The sequence below is a fragment of the Colias philodice genome, chromosome 24 (genome assembly GCF_061535455.1).
Source record: "Colias philodice isolate Cphi_HAF_F1 chromosome 24, ilColPhil1 Martin Lab GWU primary, whole genome shotgun sequence".
Taxonomy (NCBI): Eukaryota; Metazoa; Arthropoda; class Insecta; order Lepidoptera; family Pieridae; genus Colias; species Colias philodice.
Genome location: NC_143109.1, coordinates 1,491,003 through 1,517,934, shown reverse-complemented (window position 1 = coordinate 1,517,934; position 26,932 = coordinate 1,491,003). Strand labels below are relative to the sequence as shown.

Sequence of the window (26,932 nt, the reverse complement as noted above, 5' to 3'; positions counted from 1 at the left end):
AAAGCGAGTTAAACCTTTATGCCATTATATGTACATCTAACAGTCAAAACACGCTATCGAGCCCCGCTTCATGAAGCTCTCGGTTGGTTTAATGCTCTAAGCAGTCTAAGCACAGACTAATAATAATATACTGGTCTAAGCTCTCAGTAGTCAGAACTAACAAAGTAAGAATCAAAAATGCCATCTTTTGAGATATTTAGTAATATTTTTTGATTTTTTTGAATTCAGATAGGACTGTAATCTTTACTTGAAGCTTTGCATACAACATATTATTAATTTTTTATTTGAATAAGTATAAAAGCTCATACTGGCTCCGCTCGGATTAATCCGATAAAAAGAATTAAATAAATCTAGCCACAGGCTTCTATACTATTTACTGGTGAATTTTGATTGATTTTTTTTGAAATCGCTTCAGTAGATCTTATAAAGTGTTTTTTTTTAAACGATTAGGGAATGCCGGATTTTAATAATTAAAAAAATAGTCATTAGGTAGTCGTGAAAGCGAAATGATTTTAGTAGGTATGTTTAATAAAAATAATACAGAGATATGTATAAAATTATGGCACAGTATTAAGAAATTTTAATAGAATTATATTCTAAAATAAGGAAATATAGTAACTGTGATTATGGTCTGATTTTCATCGGCATTTCAATACGGACCAACCTACAATAGTCCACAGAGATTATAGATCGGTGCAGTATATTATAATTAAAAATGTGTATGTGACACATTTACAGTATCGCGTTTCGTAGATATTTTTCAGTTTTTGCAATTGCGTTTAGTACACTGATCACTGAATAATAATTATTATATTTACTAGGAAAGGATTATCAATGTTTTACAATTTACATACTGATGTCCAGAAATACATTATATTACTCAATATCGGGTATCGAACCCAGTGATTTATACCTTTTATAGATGGCAAACAGGTATATTTATTTTGCTATTCGTTACCTTCGAATTACTATTTATTGTAGAGGTTCAATGAAATAAAACATATAATCGTAATAAAAACACATATATTTTGCTTTTTTATATTATACCAAAATTTTGGATCAAGTCCAACAAGGCAGTCTCCGGGTTACTTCGACGTCACTATACAAGCTCCACGCCCGGACTCTCCCGCGCTTTATACGTAAGGCCTTTCGATTTACACAATTATAACGGGTCCACGTCACATTGGATATACAACAATATAATGTACAGAGAGCCTATAATAACAATAACAATCTCATTATATAGCTAACTTCCAACGTACAGTGCGGTCAAAGCAAATACGTACGTCTATTCAGCTATGATATTAAATTAACTTACAATTTATGATACTATTTTGAGCAAAGATTTGGCTAAAGTTAACGGCCAATATAAATGATATCGTTTAGAATTTGGGACTTTGGATATAAAATTTATAATATTTTTTCACTATTTATACTTTAGGCATTAATCGTTATTTATAGCTAGTTTGGTATTAATATACTTTTCAATTACAAATATAAATATTGTTTATTGAAAGTCTTCAGATAACCGTCAAGAGACAAGATTATGTACTAAATTACAACATTTAACAACCACTCAATAATCATTCTGTGACACACAATACATATGTGTTGTTATGAGCTATAAAATAACAAATCTAGTTGAAACATAAAATTAACAAGTTGCTTAAAAAGCATCATTCCATACTGCATATATGAATAAAATTATTAAAAATGCACAGACTAAACAAAATTTGTATCAAATCTCTATTTTGCGACTAAATTAGCGTGTATTTGGTATTAGTTTAGAAAGCGATAGTTACTTTTATATTATAAATACTAACACAACACAAAACAGCACCGATTGCAAGAAGCATTGACATTCAAAAGTGTTGTCTTAAAAAATTCAAAAATGTTGATACAAAATAAGCAATGTTAGACTAGTATTAGCTAATTTTGTATTAAATTACTGTTTATGAATTTGTGATTTTACATATCTAACAAAATAGGGTTCTGATTTTGTAACCAAAAATTCAAACTTTATTTTATGCGACCAAAACAGCTATTCAATCATATCAATAACACTTATATAATTTGTAAGCTATAAAAACACAAACATACAAAAAAAGGAAGCTTGCTGCTGATTTTTATCCTTATAAAATATTGCAGCTGTTCAATGAAATAATTGTTTTTTTAGAAAGCTCTTATTACAGAATTCTGATCTCTACCGTTATATTATTATGTCCTAAATTCGTGGAGCCTGTACAAAAGTGGAACACTTAATATAAAAGGAAGGCACTTTCAGAGGTATTTACTCGATACAAAAATTTTGGTCGGAGTAACGAAAAATATACTATTACATTGATATGAAATTATTTAAATAATTTTTTTCTTTATTTAAATTACCCTTTTTGTCGCGGTTTTTTATACTTTTCCTCCAAAAGCGCCTGTAGATAGATATTGTATGTTGCAGTGAAACAGAAAACTTTATCAATTTGATATTAGACAATGTATGTTTGTCTTAAAAGTCTAAGATATGAATGAATATACTTCTAGTTTTTCATTATGTTTGATGATAGACATAAAGTGATCATCGCCATACTGTTCTGAGATATTTCAAAACTAAGAAAACACAAAAGAGGAAATAATAAGTGTACTTCGAAATAGACTACATGTATACGACAATAGCAAAAATTGTATAAATTATTCACAAGTTCAGGTGTATATAGTTTTCAAATAAATTGTATTGACATAACCACTTTATTTCTTAAAACAATAATGTACATAAATATTGACTTTTTGCTTTCATTTATCCAAAATAACATTTAATCCTTAGACTAGACACTGTTTAACAATGCCATTCAATTATTTACAAAACCAAACTGTCATCGAGATAATATAAATAAAAAGTGGACAATTTTCGAAATGTCCACATTCGCTATTCCACTGCAACACGGTATAGATACACGGCCATAATAATTTATCTGGCACATTAATGTGGCACAATCGAGAATAAATGGACCCATTATAATTGTGTTTCAGCCCGCGGCGCGACGTCCAAACACAACTCGAACATAATTTTGTTAAAAACAAACAAACAAACAGTTGCAAGTGTCGCGAGATATTTTCCCTAGTGCGAATGTTGCAATAATATTAAATATTTTTTTTTGCTGGCAACATTTCAATCATCATATTCTATCTGTATGTCTATTTTTGTATTGCAATATAATTTTAAAATAGCGAACATTGCCAGTATCGAAAATACTTTTCGAAAACTGAGATTTTAGAAATCATATCTTCCGAAATTAAATAATAAATAATATAACACTTATATAGAAACTTGTCTAGAAATAATTGTATATATCTATTGAAAGGAAAAAATGTTTACCTCGTCGACACTGACAACTTTTTGGTCAGACAACCACTAGTTAACAAAATAACTATAATATTTAACGAAAACAAACCAAAGTTCAAACACCGCCACGGGCTTCACAGATAATTCCCTAATTTTGTTGCAACATACAAAATATAAATCATTTTTATGATATTGACAACTAGAGGAGGGAAAGAGGTAGGTTATATATTTGTTTTACTTTTTAATAGCATTTATAAGAATAAAAAACCTATCAACATACAAATTTCTTTTTTAATTGGTTGCAAAATTAAATAAACAGATAACAAATCCAGATTTGGCCCCACTGAATTAAAAATCTTTGAAATTTTGTTTATATATTTGAAATGTACATTGAGGAGTAACATGAAGTTAGCTAGAAAATCCACTGCCTTTAAAATCATAAAAGCAATCTACAGTTACCTCCGTCCCTCCTTAGTTGTGAACACCACATAAACCTTCAGACATTCTGACTGCAAGAGCAATATATATGTATAATATACAATTGGAACTCCTATTATTATTAATTATCTAATTTTTTATAGATCACAATGGGTAACAAGTTAACGTAATTTGAAACAGTCTAGAGATTTTGTCTGAGTCTCGGGCCGGCCCGATATCACATCGCGACACTAATCTCCTAACATTTACACTACACGAACACACTCAAAGCTCTTTGGAATTCGACTTTACGCCGTTAAAAGGTTTTATATAATATGTATACCTAAAATATTTAACATTACAAAACTCGTCAGTTCACATCTAGGAAGAGTTCTTATAAATGCTTTTTGTCTAGTTGATTTAGCCGATTTTGATAAAATAAAGCTTTGATATATTGATATTAAATATTTATCTAGGGCACTAGATGTATACAATGTATGATAATATACTCCCGTTGGAGCATCTTCGTGTAATGTAAAAGCAATCACTACAACTCGTCAGCGCCCGCACTCCGGTCCCCGCACTCGCGCACGTATTCGAGTCGCACTTTCACTATTTACACTTGCACTTAATCTAACGTAAGGACACTTGGAACACCGAAACGACGGAGGCTTTGGTCGAGGTCAGTCGATGACGACGTAGGGGAGGGCCACGAGGTCCCCGAGCAGCGCGCACTCGTGCCACTCGGCGAAGTGCGCGGGCTTCACGGGGCGCCCGAGCGGGTCCCGCTCCGTGTCGACCCCGTCCAGGGCCCGGCTGACAGTCGCCTGCACGTCCTCGGTGGGGAACGTCAGCACCGGCGCGGTCGCGGCCTGCCCGTAACTGTAGGGCACACAGTTTATACACGACACACACTTTTCGTACAATGTCCGTCCGTCTATGTCATCTTTCGTCCGCTCGACCGTCCTGTGTTCGGGTGACGTCACCGAGAACTTCTGTTCCGGCTCCTCTTTCGTTTCCTTCGTCTCCTCTATCCTCTGCTCGCTCTCTTGCGGGGAGGGGGGCGGTTTCAGTCTCTCGTTGACATCCTCACTCTTGATATCTACGTCCACTTCCATGGGTTCGACTTTACAATCGCTGTCCGCTTTTATATCTAGTTCTGTTTTCAAATCGCTAGGTTCTTCTTTGAGTTCACTTGTTTCTTTTAAATCTTTTATTTCTTTCGCCTCGCCCGCTGGGACCATATCCTTCGAATCGGATGTGTCTTCGTCGCCGGATTCTTCTTTGCACTCTTTAGTTTCTGGGGGCGTTTCATCGATGGGGTATGGTCTGGGCGAGGGCGGGGGCGGTGGCGGGGGCGGCGAGGGGGGCGCGGGGGCGAACTCGTCCGCGGGGAGGTGCAGACAGACCGGCACACGCGCTAAGTTCTTAGCGCAGTAGTCATCTGCGTAGTCCGAGTACTTGTATAGCGGGACCACGTTGGCAAACAGACTGGGATCGTCTTTACTGATGGCTGGGCGGACGGCGAACTTGTGCGGGTGTAGAGGGGCCCGGGTACCGTTGACACCAGGCACGTATGCGTTATGTAACGCTACCACGTGCGCTGGGTGCACTATAGTCCGGGAGTTGGCTGGACAGCTTTCGTCTGGTTCAAGCTCAGGGTCGCAGATACAGGGTGCCCACTCTTTCTCGTCTTCTAAAGGCACGAGAGGCCAGACCGGCGCAGGCGCAGGTTCGGGTACCGGCTCGCTGCTCCCGTTCCGTAGGGGTGAGTCTACTTTAATGGCGCAATCTGAAATAATAAAAGATGGACTAAGTTACAAACATAAGTACAAAATTTTGTATTTGCCAGTCATCAACGATGATATATTAAGATAAAAGCTTTATATGATCACATTTGTTTCAATTTTTTTTTAAACACCTAAGAATAGACATCACTTAAACTTTCTCTGTTTATTTCTTATTTTCAAACATTAATAAAAGTTATTTAACTGGTGTTATAATTATTACAGTCCTAGTCACGAACAGTATTTGCTAATCACTACATAATCATGTTTTAAATTTTTTTTCGAATATTATATTATTTCAAATACAAATAAACTAACCGTCCGGCTCTATGAGCATGACATCAGGCGAAGCGGGCGAGCCGGGCGAAGCGGAACGCGAAGGACTCGCCTTGCCGCGCGACTGGATCTGCTCTAGTAACTCTTTTGTTGTTTTCACCTGAAAATGTGCGTTTGTTTCTTAAGTTGACTGGAGGATATAATGTTGGAATTTCAATATAAATATAAATAGTGCAGAATATACAGAGAAATGTTGTATTTCATTTCATTTCATTTGAAATCTGTGAAATAAATATCTATAGGATAGACAGGTAAACTTTTGTCTTTATAAACATAGAGACAATAACTATGTATTAATAAACCGCAACAAACATGCTTTACCTGAAGTTAAGTTAAGAAAAAATAATATAACTGATACCATATTATGAAGGCAAAAATTAATAGTTTTTACAAAATGATTCTTAACTTTTTTTTAATTATTATTATTTACTTTTGTGGGGTGTAGGCACATTAAACTGAAAGAGTTGAAGAAATTCGATTGTTCACGTGTGGCCGAGAGGCAAGGTCGACCCGGCATGGCAAAACAGGCCACGAGTCTAGTGTGGGCATCTTGGTTCAAATGATGTATAGAGTATATATTATATTTACTGTGTTAACAGCCTTATTGTAATAAGTTCAACGAGATTGTATGCTTGATTTTTGAATAAATATTTTTTATTTATTTTTATTTTTTTTAAAACGACGCGGTTTAAAAATATCCTATATTATTATACCTTCTTGCCCCCCGCGGGCGGCAGCCTGTTCACGAGCGCCGCGTACGGGTCGTGCGCGTCCCGGCGCCAGCCGTTCTTGCGCCGCTCCGTGGCCGCACCGTTGCGCGCCGGCCAAGCGTGCGGCGTGGGCGTGGGCGTGGGCGTGGCGAGTGGGGGTGGGGCTGGCGGTGGGCCTGCTGTCGTCTCCGTGCCCAGGCCAGCTCGGCTGTGGCCCCTGCGATGGAAGAGATTGGCGTCAATCCATACTAATCCATACTAATATTATAAATGCGAAAGTAACTCTATCTATCTGTCTGTCTGTTACTCAATCACGCCTTAACTACTGAACCAATTTGCATGAAATTTGGTATAGAGATATTTTGATATCCGAGAAAGGACATAGGCTACTTTTTATCCCGGGAAATAGGATAGGTTTTATCCCGGAAATCCCACGGGAACGGGAACTATGCGGGTTTTTCTTTGACTGCGCGGGCGAAGCTGCGGGTGGAAAGCTAGTAAAGTTATAAAGAGGAAAAATTGTTAAGCTGTTGTTGTTCCTGTCGTAGGACGTCCTTAACTGGACAAAAAGGCTTCTCTCAAAGATTTCCAGTACGTTAGGTCGTTGGTTAGATTCGATTTAAAAATTAATAATTGCTTTTGCATTAAAAACTACGTTTTTTACCAAGTAATATAGAGTATTTTTTTTGTAAGTATAAATTTTTGAATATTTTTAATTGACATTACTATAGTATTAAATTTATTATGGCCATCTTTCGTATAGATATTTACCTTCGTTTTTTAGGTTTCTTATCCCTTTTCGCCTTCTTGTCGTCGCTCAATGGCTCCGGCGAAGGCGGTCGTTTCACCGCTGTAATACATTTGTTCTATACTAATTTGAAAATAGTCTTTTTGACGCAATTATTTTGATATATTCTGAGATTCAACTTTAATATAATGATAACATTCGACTGTCTGTATGTGTGTTATGAGGAAGAGGGGCGTAATATACGGACCAAGGAGTATCATAGTTTTGAACATGACGTGTAGGTATTAGATATATGAAGGTAGGGCGTGGGCGTGCGTTTGTATTTATGTGTGCGTTATTTGCGTACACGGATGTATCCACGTGTGTATCTATGCTGCGTGTGTGTATTAGTTCGTGCATATGTGCAGGTTTGCGTGTTCGTGTGCGTGCGTATATTATTGCGTGCGCGTGTTAATGAACGCACGCGTGTCTACTGCCTGCATAGTGTAAGACTGTATGGTGAGTTAATTTAAGCTATTTTATGTGTTATAATTGTTATTTTTTTTACACTCAAGCAATAAGCCAGGCCCGAGTGTGTGTGTGATGTGTTATTACACAGTTTAAAGCTTGTATGTATGTATGTGTATACTCACGCGGTGTGTTGGGCTTGTGCGCTGCGAGGGGTGCGGGGGGAGGCGGCAGCGGCGGGGGGGGAGGGTCGTCGTCCACCAGGATCACATCCTGCGAGTCCGACTCGTAGCCGCCCCATGCTGGAATAAAAAATAATCTTAATATATATAAATCTCGTGTCACAATGTTTGTCCTCAATGGACTCCTAAACCACTTAACCGATTATAATAAAATTCGCACACCATGTGCAGTTCGATCCAACTTGAGAGATAGGATAGTTTAAACATGTAGGTACCACGGGCGAGGCCGGGGCGGACTGCTAGTAATATTATAATGAAAACTAAACATCCAAATGCTAATTTATGCATACGACAGCCTATATCACTATAACAATTCTGATGATTATAACGACAGCTCATAATTATAATTTAGGGCCACATTCGGGCTGTAGGACGTGCCAACGCCTGTGTACATACATACACTTGAAAAACATAACCCTCCTTATTTCGCAGTCAAGAAATATATTTTTATTTGGTATTGAAAATACACATTTACAAAAAAAATAGTTATTACTTATTACCATCAAAATGAGATGCTACACAGCGTTAAAAAGTATTCTATGCGAACGATGAACGGTTTGACAGTGGTCAAGCTTCTTAACTATCTCAACTACTTATATGAAATCCTGATAGATATAATAGTTAAGATACTAAATTACAAATATTACACTTATACAATAGTCATGAAAATTACCTGGCCTTGACGGAGGTCTCGGGCTAGGCACCGCAGGACTCAAACCATGCTGTAAAGAACGTCTGACATTAGTATTCAACAGTATAGTGTAAATTAAATTCAAGTTCTATAAAAATGGATGTAAGATTTTTGTTCATGTTGTAACAATAATTGTTAAGAAGCTATTTTCCCTACACAAAATCACTTAAGATGAGAAATGGCTTCTCCTATAATAAAAGTTACAATGCAATTTCATTTCTGATTCAGAATTTCTTCATGTTAAATCATTTTCAGAGATAGCATGCGCATGCGCACGTTACATTTTTTTCTGAATTTTCATTATTAAGCTATATCATAGCTTCTATCGCGGTCCTTGAGCGCGGGGACCGAATCGAGAAATTCCGTAACGAAAAAACCTCACGCTCCCCACTCCGACGGACACGGAGGTGTGGCTTGAAGGCATGCTATGCAATACTAAGGTAAGCCGCGGCAGTCCCCGAGTGCCACACGTCTTTTTTTTTATATTTGTTTTGCTTTTCCGAATATTATATTGAATTTATTTTTAAATACTGACCCGCATAAGCGCTGGCGAGGTGAGTGGCGTGCCCCCCGCGCGCCTCGTCTGCCGCTCCGCCGACGAACGGTTTGATCCTGTCACAATATTCAACATGTTAGAAAAGTACTTTTAGTCTTCACTTTTATAAGAAAATGATTGTAATGACAAAAATTAATATTCTTTACATGTGCATGCATATCTGACTTTTGGCTATAACTCATATTTGAATTATACAAATATTCAAAAGATTTTCTGCATTCCATTAGTCTATCTAGCATGCATATTGTATCAATACCATGTGTAACAAATCATCCATTAACTATTCAGAATTTGTATAATTGTCAACATACATTCAATTGGATTTAATTTCAACCATCACTGTAATCAATGATTTAACTATGTATCACTACATAGTATAAAACAAAGTCGCTTTCTCTGTCCCTATGTCCCTTTGTATGCTTAAATCTTTAAAACTACGCAACGGATTTTGATGTGGTTTTTTTTAATAGATAGAGTGATTCAAGAGGAAGGTTTAAGTATATAATTTATTAGGTTTTAGACAAAGCGGGCGAAGCCGCGGGCGGTAAGCTAGTATAACAATAAATCGCGAATTATAAGTCAAACACGTACCGGTATGCGCAGGCGACGCAACATTGGGTATGACGAGATCCCGCCATCTCTTGACCAGAACTTTGGCACGTCTGGCGAGCGTCGGGTCTGCTGTCTTGCGGCGAAGCTCGTTCACGTGCTTGCCCAGTCGGGTGGTCTGCAATTCATTAATTATTAAAGTATTTTTATTGTCTTTGTATTTCCGATTATGCATTATTACATGTGTGTAAAATATCTAACATTTTTGTATTAATTGGGGATTAGAGATTAACAGGATAAGTAAAGAATTAATCTGTAGCTAGCCAGGGGTATCAACTATCAACACTATATTTATGATGATTCAAAAGCACTTCTACTTGAGACTGATTACTATACTTATACCTTTTTTATAAAAAAAAAAAATATATAATAAAACTATAGTACTATATAGTAAAATATAGTACATAACCTAGTGGAATCTAAACAAAATACAAAGCAGTAAATATGTATATAGAAACTATGATTTCAGACATATTGACCATAAAGATTCTTCTCTCGGCTAAGAATTGCTAAGCTATGGTAACAAGCTCAGTAGAAAAAAATGTTCAAATTTCAAAATTGTTTCAAAATGTTATCATCTTAAACTTGCTATGCTCAAAGTTTTAACAATGGTCAAAATGGGTATTTATGTTTGTTATGTCTTATTTAACTAAAAATTTTACACAAATTAGTGCTGCGATTTAGTCATGACAGTGTAATACACTGACAGACTTTCACATCTATATGAATATTATAAAGCTGAAGAGTTTGTGTTTGTTTGACCTCGCTAATCTCAGGAACTACTGGTCCGATTTGAAAAAATTCTTTCGGTGTTAGATAGCCCATTGATCGAGGAAGGCTATCCATACTAATATTATAAATGCGAAAGTAACTCTGTCTGTCTGTTACTCAATCACGCCCTAACTACTGAACCAATTTGCATGAAATTTGGTATAGAGATATTTTGATACCCGAGAAAGGACATAGGCTACTTTTTACCCCGGGAAATAGGATATGTTTTATCCCGGAAATCCCACGGGAACGGGAACTATGCGGGTTTTTCTTTGACAGCGCGGGCGAAGCTGCGGGTGGAAAGCTAGTAGGCTATATTATATCATCAACAGGATCGGAGCACTACGGGTAAAACCGCACAGCACAGCTAGTCAAGAAAATTTTAAACAAATTGGTTCTGTGGTTTAGTCATGATAGTGTAACAGATTGACAGACTTTCATATTGACAATATTAGTACAGATTATACTCCAGCATAATCCTTCTAAATCTCTTCACTAGAAAATCTCATCTATCCTACATTTGTGTATTTGGTAATAAAACGTCTAAATGTGATATTTATGCAAATTCAACAAGTCTCACCTCCAACAGCTCTTTTGTGATATTGAATTTCTCCAAAATGGATATAATTTCATTAACTGCCTGCATGTCGACGACCTGAAAATTAAAATTATCCTTGTTAATCAACATAAATAAGGTTTTATTTATCACAAAAACATAATGACTCATAGATTTATAATTGTTACACTACATTGATTCAATTTCAAATCATTTTTTTTTATTTAACCATGAAAATATATTTTTATACTGTAAATGATCGAACCTTCTTTCAATCCCATAAAAAATATCATTATTTTGTTCAATCGAACGATCATATCGTTAATTTATTTAAATAGTAAATTAATTGGTTAATTTATTTATTGGAGCTTTTTTTAATTCCATTATTATCATATAAATCAGACAAATATGTATAACAAAAGGAGGCAGTAGCCATTTAACATTTAGAGATTCATATCAGATTTGTAATAACTACTTAATAATAATAACAATTTGCCACTTGCAGCAGTCTTCAAAAACCAGATTTTTCTTATCAAGTATGCAGAAAAACCAAATAAAAAGTGATTGGTTTTGCTTTTATTGTAGCTAGGTATCGCAAGTTTTATGAACAATCAACATACTGTATAAAAATAGAAATAAACTTGCCACTAAGGTGCAAAATTTAAGAACTTTTGATTTTTATCAATTTCTTGCTTGAACTGGCTTACAGAATTGGTTACAAACTCACAAGAAGACAAATATTCTTATTTTATTGTGAAATTGATATAATATTTGAGACTATTGTAAAACAGATTTTTTTATAACATTTTATTATTGTGCAAAAAATGTAGAAGAGAAAGTAGTGTTAAAAATTTATATGTATGATAATAGGTACTTATTAACTGCTTATACCATAAGTACATAAACTCTTATTAGTGAATTGTAGAAACAAATATGGATGTTTCGGTTTTATAGTTGCAAAGCGCTTCACTAGTAAAAAAGTTATGTCATCCTTTCACTTGAAAATTTTAATGCACTATCTTATAAACAATATCATATCAGATGTAATTTTTGCTTATTAAAACAACTTTATTTTCGTACATTTAAGTTGCATAATATTTTGAACATTCAAGGATCGATTTAAAAACAACTAGCAAACCGGGCGAACTCCGTTTCGCTACCAGAGACACCTTTTCTTTGCTATAAACCTCATGGAGCCCGAGACCTTTCCAACAAATGCAAAACCGTGGAAATCGGTTCGTGCATTCTAGAGTTATAGCATCAGGAAGGAAAACCCGACTTATTTTTATATAGTAGATAAATGATATGGTTTTAATCACATATTCTGATAACTGATAGTAAAGGTTACTAATCAAATTTTTAATGTTGTGTGTAAACTAAATAAACAATTGGACATTTTTAACACTTCCTGCAATGTTACTACAATGTAAATTGTAAACTATGTATTCAATGGAACCCATTACAAAACTGTAATAACATAAGTTATAGTAAATGTTTACATATGTATCAGATTCTAATCTCAATAATACAAGATTAGTTTTGTTTACAACAATGCCAATCTTGTGTATGGTTTATGAATTGACTAAAATTGAACATCTACTATTAAGTTGATGTAGAATTTATAATATACACTGGCTGTCCCGGCAAATGTTGTCCTGCTTTACTCTTATCACTTAGGGATATGAAAAATAGTTGGCCAAATCTAAGAACTACCCGATATGCAGAGAAAATTTCATGAGAATCGGTCCAGCCGTTTTGGAGAAGTATGGTAACTGACATTGTGACACGAGAATTTTATATATATGGAGAAGAGATAAATGTACAGTTTTGTCCGCAGTTTATGGTGTGATGTGGTGTAAAAGTTAATGTGACTCTAAGATATTTGTTGTGAGCTACACTTGATTAATTGTAGCTTGTGTATCTTGAACTAAATAAAAAATTTGTTGTATTTTGATAGTCGCAATGTATGTACCAGTCAATGCGATAAAGATTTTGTAATGTTTATCCGTCTATATCTCTTGAAGCAAATAATTTTTGAGAAATGACATTCCAGCTAGAATTGAGGAATATTGTAATATAAGTGTAGTCTGAATATGACAAGCAAGAAAATTATGTTTTTAGAATACCTAGAATTAGAGTGCTCTATCAATGTGTTCTATTTTAAAAGCCTAGTTCTAGCGAGTTTGAACAAGGCAGCCTTAAATATCCAAGTATTACTCAACATCACAACAAAATGATGAGTCACATCTCAAGCTGTTTTTGAATTAAGAGATTTTATGATACTATATTTTGAAATTGTCAATTGTATAACCAACATAAATGTTTATGTATAATTATTTCTAAAGACGCTTTATAGCTAACGCAAAATATATGAGCTTTTTTTATCAGTCATTAAAAGGAGTCTATATTTCAAAAAAGTATTGGTACAAATGAAACCATGTGGACACTCCCATGTGAATACGAAAACACCATAATGCCACATGGTGGTATGTTAATCAAGACTTGGTAACAGACTACCATAACCTTATATAGAAGGGTTTAAGTGACCCCAAAAAAGGATTTAACATTGAGTACATATCAAATTGACCCCCTAGCTATACTTCCTTTTGAATTATTAATGATAGGGTCATTGAACATGTGCATGGTATAATGACCAGTAGAGTGTGCAAAAACCTAAGTTCATACAGGGTTATGAATAATTGAAATATGTTATTTCTTGTTGTTTACCTGCAATTTGACAATATAACCTATAAGCTTTGCGAGTTGTTTGCGAATTTGTATTTATTTTAATCAAAGCAATACGAAAAATATGTCATACCACATGCTAAGAGTAGCAACTGCCACAGTGTCTGGTGTAACGGGAAACTTAAAAACTGAACTGACCTGCGATTGCACCATCTAATATGACTAAACAGAAACATAGCATCCGATCTTGTTGAAATATTGCATGGCATAATTAGCACCCAAGAACTCCGCTCACACTGCCACCATCCGTACCTATATCCGCGTAAGGCCATAACTGACGATAAAACAATCTCATTCCTCATTTAACATCTATCAGGGCCTAGGCCATCCAATTCGACGAGAATTTACAAGAAAATTCACGCGTGGCACAATTCCATACTTTCACATTGCAAAACATTTGGCACTAGGGACGGAGGGACGAGAGGAGAGCTGACGACGTCAGTGGCCCAGTACATCACTTGCAACGCTCACGTATTGAAACACACACACTACATTTCCACAACTTATCTTATATTTCACGTGTTATCGCAACTGTTGCGAGATTTTTTTAGTATTGACGGTCGCACAGTGCTAGTTTACTGCTTTAAAACAACCTCTCAAGAGGTAGAATCGTAACTCGATTCGGGTGTCACGGGCCCGAGCAGACCGTTTCCATATCTCCGACTTGCATATCGGACATTCTATCTTCAAAATTCGGAAACTTACATTGTAATTGCTATCCAACGCATTCAGAAGCCGATTACTTAGCTCATGAGCGTTATTACTCATTTATAAACGAAAATATTTAACTAAATACGACGAACGTGTCTCGGCTGCGTCGTAATGGCGGACCGACGACTACGTATGCCCGTGCCAGGGCATTTTAGCCGAATAATTCAGCTGATATCTACTAGAGGCGACGCACACTCGTGTTTTTCCGTTTCTTTTGACGGGAAAAACTGTATATTGCCACATCATAAATACTAGATGGCAGCATTGAGTCGATTTTATCTTAAAAAATAGAATATTTATGTTATTAACAGTTACCCTAATCATTTTTAATTATAAAAAATTTACATATTCACAAGAAAATTTCCATAAAAACCATTTTATTAATGTAAACTACAGTAGCTGTCAGACATTACTTTCACAATATGGCAATATTTGAAAGATGGCAATCTATACTGTACTAGTACATGACAAATTACCTAGATAGAGCTATTATAAACATTAACAAAAAATCAAACATGAATTTGCGGTTATATATAATTTATTGAAATTTTTCGTTTTTCAAGCAAATAAAACCCTTTCTAATTTCATTAACTACTATTATATAATCAAAACTATTTCTTTAAAAATGTTAGTTAATAGTTTATTGTTATTTTTTATGTTTGATAAATAAATTTGCAAGATATACATATTCTTATTTTTTTTTTTTTTTTTTTTTTTTTTTTATGTCAGAGCAAGCAAAGGAGCAGATGGGCCACCTGATGTTAAGTGGTCACCACCGCCCATAAACACTTGTAACACTAGGAGTGTTACAGGTGCTTTGCCGGCCTTTTATGGACAAATAAGCTCTTTTCTTGAAGGCCCCAATGTCGTAGTTGTTCGGGAACACCGCAGGTGGCAAATCGTTCCACAGTTTCACCGTACGCGGAAGGAAGTTGCGGGTGAAGCGGACAGTGGTGGAGCGCCAACCATCCAGATGGTGCGGATGGAACTGGTTTTTACGGCGTGTGGTCCGGTGGTGGAACTGTGCGGCTGGTAGTAGGTGGAACAATTCCTCAGAGCACTCCCCATAGTAGATTCTGTACAGTATACAGAGAGACGCAACGTCTCTTCGCACTGACAGAGGATCGAGCCTATCGGAAAGCCTACGGTCATCGACAATTCGAGCTGCTCGACGTTGGATGCGGTCAAGAGGAAGGAGTTGATACTGTGGGGCTCCGGCCCAGAGATGAGAACAGTACTCCATATGCGGTCGCACCTGAGCCTTGTACAGCTGAAGTCGGTGGGCCGGCTTGAAGTACTGTCTCGATCTACTGAGCACACCAAGTTTTTTCGAGGCTAATTTAGCCTTCGCTTCCAAATGACTGCGGAATTGAACGTCACTCGAGATTTCGACTCCGAGGATTCCGATTTTCGGCGATATACTAAGGGGAGTACTCTTAAACCGAGGTTCTACGACAAATGGGGTCTTTTTAGCGGTGAACGCGCAAACCTGTGTCTTTAGGGGATTGAACTCGACAAGATTAAGTTCGCCCCAATCCGAGACTTCTTGGAGAGAAGACTCGACTTCAGACACAAGTTTGTTTCGACTCTCATTGAGGCTTTCCTTTGAGGTGTTTGCACGGCCGGGATAAAGAGCATCCCCCGTACTGTCGTCTGCATAGCAATGAATATTACTGATTTGTAACAAATCATTGATATGCAGAAGAAACAGTGTAGGAGATAGCACGCAGCCTTGTGGGACACCAGCATTCACATGAAGAGGCTTAGAGCAAGAACCGTCGATAACGACCTTAATGCTCCTCTCTTCCAGGAAGCTGGCAACCCAATCGCATAACCTCGCAGGAAGTCCGAAAGATGGTAATTTCGCTAGAAGTGCCTTGTGCCAGACCCGATCGAAGGCTTTCGCTACATCCAAACTTACAGCCAATGCCTCCCCTTTACTCTCAACCGCCTCCGCCCATCTGTGAGTGAGGTACACCAAAAGATCACCAGTCGAGCGACCACTACGGAAACCGTATTGCCGGTCGCTTAACAGCTGGTTCTCCTCCAGGTACCTCATGAGCTGGCAGTTAATAATGGATTCCATTATTTTGGAGAGTAAAGAAGTGATGGCGATCGGTCTGTAGTTAGACGGATTTGAGCGATCGCCTTTTTTAGGGATTGGGTGGACAAGAGCAGTCTTCCACGAATTCGGAACAATGCCTTTGGCGTAAGAAAGCCGAAAAAGACGCGTTACAACCGGTGCCAACTCAGGAGCACATGTCCTAAGCACAATAGGGGAGACTCCATCCGGCCCTGACGACTTATGGATGTCAAGGGAAAAGAGAGCATTTCGAACGGCACGTTGTGTGAAACGTATATCCGCCATTGAATGGTTACACCGCGGGATGGTCGGCGGTGTCTTTCCCCTGTCATCAAGAGTCGAGTTCCTAGCAAAGAGAGCGCCCAAGAGTTCGGCTTTCTCTTTAGCGGAATGGGCCAGAGAGTCTTCGTCCTTGTGCAAAGGTGGAAAGGATGAACGACAGAAGTTACCTTGGATGGCCTTGGCGAGGGACCAAAACGCCCGTGTTCCCGAAGGAAGTCGCGTCAGTCTATCGCCAAGTGCACCAATGTAACTAGATTTAGCCCTAGCGATTTCTCTCTTGTAGGATCTGGAGGCAGAGTTGTACTTCTTCCTGATGAGACCAACGCTTGGATCGCGACACGCCGTTGCTGCAACCCAGGCTTGAAAAAGTTCCTGTTTCTGGCGAGACGCCATGTTACAGGAACGTCCAAACCAAGGCTTGGATCTGCCACCGACGGGCACAACAGAGTATGGCACAAATAGTTCCATACCCTGCAGCACCACGTCAGTGACAGACTCAGCACAAGCGTTGGGATCTTCCGAGGAGAAGCAAACAGGCCCCCATGGGTAGGAAGCGAAAAAACCACGCATTCCGTCCCAGTCTGCCGACCTGTAGTGCCACACACGGCGTCGAGCTGCAGGTGTCTGCTGTTTCGAACCCATAAGTGGCACCACACTCCGTATCAGGCAATGGTCTGATGACCCCAGTGGGGCCACGACGGAGACCTGATAGTTTTCGGGGTGTGTGGTCAGCAGAAGATCCAGAAGAGAGGGAGTATGGCCCTCCACATCCGGTATTCGCGTAGGCGATGAAACCAGCTGTGTTAGGCCATAGGCTAGAGCAAAATCGTGCACAGTTCGTCCCGCGTGGTCAGTTGTACGCGACCCGAGCCATTCAACGTGGTGGGCATTGAAATCGCCTAAAACCACAAGCTCTGCAGAAGGGAACTGTACAAGCAAAGTGTCGATCATCTCTTGGATGTGCTCAAATAAACGGTCGGTACCAGTATTCCCGCTGTGGGATCTGTACAGGCAAGCATAGACGCGAGGGTGGTCGCCGCAGTCAATATGCAGCCAGATAATGGACAGATCCTCACCTTCAAGGGTGCCAAGACGTCGACAACAGATATCCTCCCTAACGTATGCGCATACCCCGGCACGCGGTGCAAAAGTATGCTCCAGCTTAAAACCAGGGTATGTGAGATAAGATACGTCGGCCGGAGTTGATATCTGAGTCTCAGTCAGGAAGAGCAAGGCCGGCTTAGCCGTCTCAAGATGGTAGTGGACGGCGTTTAAATTAGTGTGCAGCCCCCGGATGTTACAAAAGTCCACCGTGAGAGTGGAGGGGGGTGATTTTCTTCGCTTGCTCTGCGAACCCCTTGGCACATGACCGAGCGGAATTATGCCCGCCCCAGAATACGACGGGCTGCCGCAGCGCAGGCGCTGCGGGAGGGATTCTCCGGCACCGCAGGTGCCGGTACCCTCCTGGGGTATTCTGCCTGATAATACCGCGTTCATATTTGGGGGTTGTTTTTGGGCCTCCGGACCCCTCACTCACCGTACGAAACACGGTAGCATACTGTTAATATGCCACCATTTCACGCCGGTTTTCTGTGAGGGTGTGGTAACTTCCCCGGTGCGAGCTTGACCCATTTCGTGCCGAAGCAATGCTCGACTCCCACAATTAATTCTTATATTATATGACTGGGAAGAATTAATAGCTATAGGTTTGTAGGAGTTTGATTAAATATATTTATTTCTAGAAAGTTCTTTTGCTATACATGGCAATACCTTTTCTATCCCCCTTCTATAGAGTAATGAGTCCACACAGAGAGAGCAGCAAAGAGTAGTATGTACTATGCACAGGTACTATGTATTACCTAATAGTTAATACATTTACAGATATTGGCGAGCAGCTTCGCGATGCTCAGTCTACATGCGGACGTGGTTCAACTGAGGACCGACAATCGATTAAATTCATTTACTGTCATTATGCTGTTCGTATGAAAAATAAATAGATATTTAAGATTATTTTTCTCTCTTTATGAAAAAAAATTCTATAAACATATGTATTTCAATTTTTTTCAAATCTTTTAATTATGTACTTTAACTTGGTGTCAAACTAACTCTTCCCCTTTTCTTATACTTTTCTGCTTACTTTTCTGCTACTTTTTTTTTAACCCGTAGTTTGAGAGATGAAGTACTACATCTATATTTCGACATATTGATCAGATATTTTGGTCATGAGATGGGATTCGAACATTCGAACCACTGTATTTTCGACTTACTTTGGCGATCAACACCTCGCGGTCGCTAATAATGTAATATTTATAATAATTTTTCATTCAAAATTCTTAGAGCATTCCAGAATTACATAAATTCACAGAATTGAGAATAATAACTAGTATAATTATTTACTAGTAATAAAGCTAGCTAAAATGTAAAAAATTGTCCGTGGTACCTACCTTGTCTGTGTTCTGTGGAAGAACATATATTATAATGATTAGGTGTTAGTTTTGAAGTACTTGGTAATTGTAAAAACGATTTTAAACAATAACAAATAATCACTTTCGTAGTTTAGCGTAGAATTTCATAATTATCCATGTGATTTTATCTTCTGAGCGGGCAACATTGGAATATATTCTCTGTTTCACTCAAAAGTTGTGTATCATGGACAGTCAAATCATAAAAGAAAAAGAATGAGCTTGCAAAATGACATATAGAAAAATTATTTACTATTTGTCAATTTGTGTCTTGTGAGAAGTGGTATGTCCGTAGTATGTCGCGTAAATTTATGATGGCTTAAAGTATTGAGGAGCTTGTTGTCGGTTTTAGTATTAAGCGATTTATTTCGCTAGTACGGATGCGAGATAAATTAACGTGATATATTGCTGTGATGGAGAATAAACTGAATTATCGTTTGTGTTAATGGCGAAAATATTAGTGTGTCGGTGTGTTGTTTAGTGAGAGGCGATGGATCGTCGATGCTCACAGTCGGTCCGGACGCTGGTTTTCGACGATTCCGATTCTGATCCACCTAAAAATGATCAGAAGAAGAATTTGTTGTCGTCCGTTGCTCCATCATCCTTGAACCAGAGCGCTGAAGGTAAACCTTAAAGCATTAGTTATATATTTTGTTGCATATGGATTACTGTTTTATTTGTATGCGCGGTGTTTTCTCGATTTGCTCAGCTGTCATATGTTATAATAAGAAGGCGTGACTTATCGGCCTGCTAACCGCGTTATTTAGAGACAATTACGATGATAGCATTCCGCCTACCTATAAATATATAACGTCCTAGCACTCACGTTGTCTGTTATGAAATGTATTGGGCTATTAAAATTGCATGACTATTGATTTGAAGTGATTGAATGTGGCATAGAAATCACTGAAAACACATGTTAAACACGATTCATAGGTAGATAGATGTATTTTATTAATGTACCTACCCACATTTTTTTCTTTCTTTTTTGTTAGAAACGCTTTTAGAAAAATTCGAATCGATCTAATTATGAAAGATTATTGTTTTCTTACTTCAGTACTGTGTTTATCACATGTCCACCAATTTTGTAGACAAAATTAATGATAGATTATTTTAGTATCAAATTGTACCTACCATTCGGTACAGTACCACAGGAAACAATATATTTTGTCCAATATTCCCAATACAATATAAACGATTAAAAACACTGTAGTAATGTTCTATTGTATGACTAAAATAGAACAATAGGGATGTTATTGTATGTTTAATAGTTCATGTTTCCTTATAAAATTACATTGTAAATTATTGTTCCTACATAGTTATATTGGGATCAATGGATATTCTATTTAAAGTAATTATTTAATCTGTGGAGTTTAAAAATTATACCAATTGCCAAAACCTCAAAATTATACCATGTCCTTATCTACCAGACTATTCAATGATTTTTAATAGTAAAAAAAAAAATAAAATTCTTATGTCAGTGTTATTTGCTTAACTCCTTGGAAATGCCTTGACCAATTTTTAAGCAAAAATTAGTTCAATATATTATATATATTATATAACATATCTATAATTTTAAGTTCAAGATTTTATAAGTAAAGAGAACAATCTAAGGAAAATACCTAATATGTAACAGTGATAATGTTTAAAAACAATCTTATCACAGTTTAGTCTACCCGTTAATGCTTAGAGCCATTATCATTTCAGTTAAATTGAACAGGCCATTACTCCTATCTGGTGCGTTTGATATGAACGTCTTTTGACAATTTCAGGTTAATATTTGGTTGTTAATCTTTTAATGTAGTTATTTTTCTGTAGCGGACATATTTCAACAACCTTTTTATTTATTTCTTCTGTTTCTATAACAGAAAAGTGAGACTATGTGATATTGTTATGCTTTGTAAATTATCTCTTCATAATTATTTTTGCTTGTTATGTCTATGCTAATCTGTTATGTAATACATAATATAAATATCCAGATATTTAGCTAATAAATATTGTTGAATTGATGTATGAATAAAAAGACCTTAACCATACAGGTGATACACAATTTATCTTTAAAACATATTCTGAATAGTAGCCAAGGGAGGAGCATTTAATAAAATAGTTAGAAATAGTCCCCATCCTTTTCCAAAGGTACTGTATAGCTAAAGAACAAGTTTTTTCTAATAGCTACAAGTTATGCAAAATTTATGCTGCTTTTGAATATAATCATCTTTTCAGACCATTATTAAGCAAAGTAATTTGCATTGAGACAGGGAAATTGGATTCTTAATTGCAGTTTTTAATTATTTAAATAAATATAGGTAACATTGTAATCTATACTAATATTATAAAGCTGAAGAGTTTGTTTGTTTGAACACGCTAATCTCAAGAGATACTGGTCCAATTAGAAAAATTCTTTCGGTGTTAAATAGCCCATTTATCGAGGAAGGCTATAGGCTATATATCATCACGCTAAGACCAACAGAAGTGGAGCAACATGGGTAAAACCACACAACACAGCTAGTTGGTTGATATATGAGTTTATATGGTTATTATTAATTACATTTATATGTTAAATAGTATGTTATGAGATGGCTGACCTGATTCACTTTTAACTGGTACACTTTACAGTTAGATATTGTGTTTTTTATGCTGGGAAATTCTCATGGGTTCATCAAAGGCTTAGTCATGAATGTCTTTTAATGTTATGTATTAAACTTAAATTTAGTATGGTATGTTTTTATTGGAAATTAAAAGTTTCATATTATTTATTGACTTTGTTTTTATAAAGGTAAAAATAATTATCCATTGTAGGAATAAAATAAAAGTATCGTATAGTATTTTAAGATTGCTTGTGACTGTTGTTATTTATTTAACTCTTCAGATCAAAAATTTTAAAAATTGATCTTAATTTTTTTACAAAATTAAAGTAATTGAATTGGTTCAATTCAATTGGTTGAAAAATTCAATTGGTTGGTAGGGCTTAGGTGTGAGCTACTACCGGGGTCCATAGGTGGCGGATAATGGAACGACTGTAAGATATTACAGTTAGCTGCCGAGTGCAGTCCCCGACCACACACCGGCAGCGTTGGAGGGTGTAGTGGAGAGCCCTTAGGAAAGGCTCTCTCAAGAAATACTACAAAGATCCAATGAAAACGCTGTGACATGGCGAGCCAATGCCGCCAGTAAATAGGCATTTTCCTTCAACTACGGGCAGCTGCGTAGGTGATAGGCTGAGTGAGTGGGAGCTTAGTAAGCACGTACAGTCATCAGTCACATTGTTGACTTGAAACCCTTGGTTTCTAGGACAGCAAACAGCGATGTGGAAGGCAACGGAAAACCACCACATTATTTTTTTTTTTTCCCAGGATGTCATTATGGCTGAGACTAATATAACCATGGCCCTCAGTCCCCGGCAGGCCTTAAGTGGCCAGAGGGTGCTAAGAATCTCCGGGTCAGCCATAAAGATAGCAACTTGGAATGTCCGCAGTTTATATGAAGACGGAAAGTTGGAAAACCTTGTACATGAAATGAACAGGATGGAGCTGGATATCCTAGGTATAAGTGATTTGAGATGGTATGGAAGTGGGACATTAACATCTGGTGATGCTACAATATACTTTTCTGGTAGCGACGACAGTCGACATCATAGATATGGTGTTGCAGTACTTCTTAGAACCAAAATGCAATCATGTGTAAGAAATTTTTTGCCCCTTTCAGACCGAGTTATGTTAATACAACTGTACGCAAAGCCATTCAACATCAACATAATTCAAACATATGCTCCCACAGCTGACAAAAGTGACGAACTGAATGAGAGATTCTATAGTCAAATAGAAGAAGCTCTCAAATTGACTAAATCTAATGAGTTAACAATAGTCACAGGCGATTTTAACTCCAAAGTTGGTCAAGGTGCGGTATCTGATGTTGTTGGAAGTTTTGGGCTTGGCATTCGGAATGACCGAGGGGAAAGGCTAGTGCAGTTCTGCCAAGAACACGATTTCATCGTTGCCAATACATTCTTTAAGTTACCTCCACGTAGGCTTTACACTTGGCGATCACCGGCCGATAAGATGGATAAGATCGTAAGGAACCAGATAGACTACTTGTTGATAAGTAAGAGGCATAGAAATAGCATAAAATCTGCTAAGACGTATCCTGGTGCAGATATTGGTTCTGATCACAATCCTGTCGTAGCCGTTATTAGGGTAAATTTGAAGAAAATATGTCGTCGCGGAACAAGTAACAAAATCGATCTTGACAAATTGAAAGATCTCGAATGTAGAAAAGAACTTCATGAAGCTATTAATGACAATATTTGTAAGCTGAAACAAGGTAATGATATTATTGATCCTTCAAACACGGAACAAGGGTGGGTAACCTTTAAAACTTCTATTATTAACGCTAGCAACAAGATCTTAGCAGCATCAACGCCAAGAGTAAAGAAGAGTAAATGGATTACGGATGAAATCTTAGATCTTATGGAAACGAGACGCGAGAATAAAACAAACAAAGAAAAGTATGATACGATACAGGCCCTAATACGTGAGAAGATAAGACAAGCAAAAGAATGTTGGTACGGTAATTTATGTTCCGAAATAGAAGATCTAGACAAGAAGTATGACAGCTTTGGCATGCATAAGAAGATAAAGGAACTTATTACACCTAAAAACCAAGGACGTAACCAAATGGCTATTCTTAAAAGTGATGGCAAATACACCACTTGCATCAATGACCTACTGACTACTTGGGAACTCTATGTAAAAGAACTCTTTCGCGATAGACGACCTGATCCTGGGGACTTCAATTGTTATGATATGGGTCCATCAATTACAAAAGGCGAAATCTGCAATGTTATCTCGAAGGCAAAAACCGGAAAAGCCGTGGGACCGGATGAAGTACCAATCGAACTTATAAAGGAAACTGAGGAATGTAATTTAGATTACATTACAAACCTCTTTAACGCTATCTATGATTCAGGTACAATCCCATCAGATTGGCTCAAATCAACATTCGTAGCAATTCCCAAAGTAAAGAATCCCAAGAAATGTAGCGAGTACCGAACTATCTCACTTATGAGCCATGTTTTGAAATTATTCTTAAAAGTCATTCACAATAGGATATACTCGAAATGTGAAGCGACGCTTTCAAACACCCAATTCGGTTTCAGAAGCGGTCTTGGGACTAGAGATGCTCTTTTTGGCTATCAAGTGTTGATACAGAGGTGCTGGGATATGAACAAGGATGTATTTGTTTGTTTTATCGATTACGAAAAGGCCTTTGATAAGGTACAGCACGTTAAGCTAATGGAGGTGCTCGAGAGAATTGGTCTAGACTATAAGGATTGCCGTTTTATAAGAAATCTGTACTGGAACCAATGTGCAAACGTAAGAATAAATGGAAAATTATCTTCACACATAGAGATTCAGCGAGGTGTACGTCAAGGTTGCATTTTATCTCCCTTGTTGTTTAACTTATATGCCGATTCTATATTCTCAGAGGCTTTAGACAACAACCCGCATGGCATCACACTTAATGGGAAACTGCTCAACAACATGAGATATGCAGACGATACGATACTAATCGCGGAGTCAGTCAGTGGCCTACAAGATCTGGTCAATTCAGTAGCTTCCGTGAGTGCTGACTATGGTATTAACATAAATGCAAAAAAGACTAAGTATATGACAATTAGCCGAACACCAGAGCTTTACACACAACCTTTATATCTCAATAGTCTAGTTCTTGAACGTGTTTCCAAATTTCGATATTTAGGCACAATGGTTGATGATAGAGGTGACCATAGCCTTGAAATTCGTTGTAGGATTGAGCAAGCACGAAGTGCCTTCACTAAGTTAAAACGAGTTCTATGCGACAGACGCCTTAACATTAAGCTTCGGACACGTATTGCACGATGCTATGTCTTTTCTGTACTCCTTTATGGTATGGAAGCTTGGACGCTGACAGAGACTATGTCCAAAAAACTGGAAGCGTTTGAGATGTGGGTGTATAGAAGGTTGCTTAAAATATCTTGGACAGAACGTGTACGAAATACCACCGTGCTAGCTAGAATGCAAAAGACAACAGAAGTACTGACAACAATCAAGAAAAGAAAACTCGAATATTTCGGTCATGTGATGCGTAACAGCAAGAAGTATGAACTCCTTCAACTAATCATGCAGGGTAAAGTGGCAGGTAGAAGGAGACCTGGCCGCAGACGGATATCATGGCTCAGAAATCTTCGTCAGTGGTTTGGGAAGAGCACTAAATCATTGTTCAGAACAGCGGTTTCCAAAATTGAAATAGCCCTAATGATCGCCAACCTCCCAAAGGAGAAGGCACTTTAAGAAGAAGAAGAATTGGTTCAAGTTTTAAAGATTATCTTTGAGTGTGGATATTTTATACCTAAAAACTATCTGTATGAACAAAACTGAGTTATCACATGATGATATCATGATATACCAGTACTTTATACATGTCTGACTCAGTTCGGGTTAAGGTGTTTATTTCAATTAGTGTACATGTGTAGACTATTGATTGAAGTACAAATAATTATAGACTCTCCGTACCAATATGTTTTTTTAGTTGTTGTTTACTTATCAAGATAAATTAAAGTACAATATAGAAATTGATTTCAGTAAAATTTTATTCAAAAAGCTGAAATAGTTTTCAGTTACAGATAAAACAAAGTATTCCATTGATTTTTTAAAGTGAAACTTCTTTAGGCGCATTGAGAGTAAACTTTCAAGGTCGCGTCATGGCAATACCGTCACGTCATGGAGTAAGGCGACGATTTGGGAATCTTTGAATGATGCCAAAGAAGTTTCATTTCTGACACGTTTGCTCGGCACACACGTTCTTTTTTTGTTGTTCTGTGTTGATATTATTCTTCTATTCCGCATAATTTTTATAACACATAAAACTTTTCTCAGTAGCCAATAATTAAAAACTATTAAATTTATTATCAACCGATAAAACAATGTCATATGAGATATTGAACCCTTACATACTGCAATCATATATCTAAATCTAAATTTAGTAAGTATATCTTTTTGGCAAACTTGATTGTAAAACTAGGTAACATGAAAAGAATGTTGTACGAACAAATATCTTATACTCTACGACAGCTGATAACATCAGTACACTGTATTGATTTGTGAAATGTATAGATATTGTCAATAAACATTTATTATGAGCGAGGTCAAAGGCTTCAGGCATTGTTTCGTAATTTTCGAGAATGTAATTTGTTCGTCATATGAGTTTGTTTATTCACGACTAGCTGTGCCGCGCGGTTTCACCCGTATTGCTCCGCTCCTGTTGGTCTTAGCGTGATGATATATAGCCTTATAGCCTTCCTCGATAAATGGGCTATCTAACACCGAAAAAATTTTTCAAATCGGACCAGTTCCTGAGATTGGCGCGTTCAAACAAACAAACAAACAAACTCTTCAGCTTTATAATAT

General features: G+C 37.1%; 2 protein-coding genes across 8 annotated transcripts in view; one reads left to right on the top strand and one right to left on the bottom strand.

Annotated features, from left to right (window-relative positions):
* Positions 1–1,006: 1,006 nt before the first annotated feature.
* LOC149477616 (uncharacterized) lies at positions 1,007–14,860 on the bottom strand. 3 transcript variants are annotated; one of them, XM_089710244.1, is made up of 10 exons: positions 14,655–14,860; positions 11,229–11,303; positions 9,860–9,995; positions 9,248–9,324; positions 8,695–8,743; positions 7,965–8,081; positions 7,356–7,434; positions 6,588–6,801; positions 5,857–5,974; positions 1,007–5,543 (listed from the first exon to the last, which is right to left on the bottom strand). In XM_089710244.1, the coding sequence occupies exons 1-10, from the start codon at positions 14,715–14,717 to the stop codon at positions 4,435–4,437; spliced, it is 2,037 nt and encodes a 678-aa protein (XP_089566370.1). In that variant the 5' UTR covers positions 14,718–14,860; the 3' UTR covers positions 1,007–4,434. The 3 variants fall into 3 exon arrangements, with proteins under 3 accessions (XP_089566370.1, XP_089566371.1, XP_089566372.1); XM_089710245.1 differs by lacking the exon at positions 14,655–14,860 and adding an exon at positions 14,088–14,606; XM_089710246.1 differs by lacking the exon at positions 14,655–14,860 and adding an exon at positions 14,202–14,606.
* Positions 14,861–19,780: 4,920 nt separating this feature from the next.
* dop (microtubule-associated serine/threonine (MAST) protein kinase dop) overlaps positions 19,781–26,932 on the top strand; it is a 69,025-nt gene continuing 61,873 nt past the window's right edge. For all 5 annotated transcript variants that reach the window (XM_089710160.1, XM_089710163.1, XM_089710162.1 and 2 more), the window contains exon 1: positions 19,781–20,110. In XM_089710160.1, the coding sequence (XP_089566286.1) occupies positions 19,978–20,110 (133 nt within the window). In that variant the 5' untranslated portion in view covers positions 19,781–19,977. The remainder of the gene's footprint in view (positions 20,111–26,932) is intronic.

What these genes read in the sequence shown, in the direction of transcription:
- LOC149477616 (XM_089710244.1), bottom strand. Translation starts at nt 14,717, where the DNA reads ATGAGTAATAACGCTCATGAGCTAAGTAATCGGCTTCTGAATGCGTTG. An exon ending in GCACAAGCCCAACACACCGC is followed by an intron (nt 7,435 to 7,964) that starts GTGAGTATACAC and finishes AATGTATTACAG; the next exon opens with CGGTGAAACGACCGCCTTCG. An exon ending in CATGCTCATAGAGCCGGACG is followed by an intron (nt 5,544 to 5,856) that starts GTTAGTTTATTT and finishes TTATTATTTCAG; the next exon opens with ATTGCGCCATTAAAGTAGAC.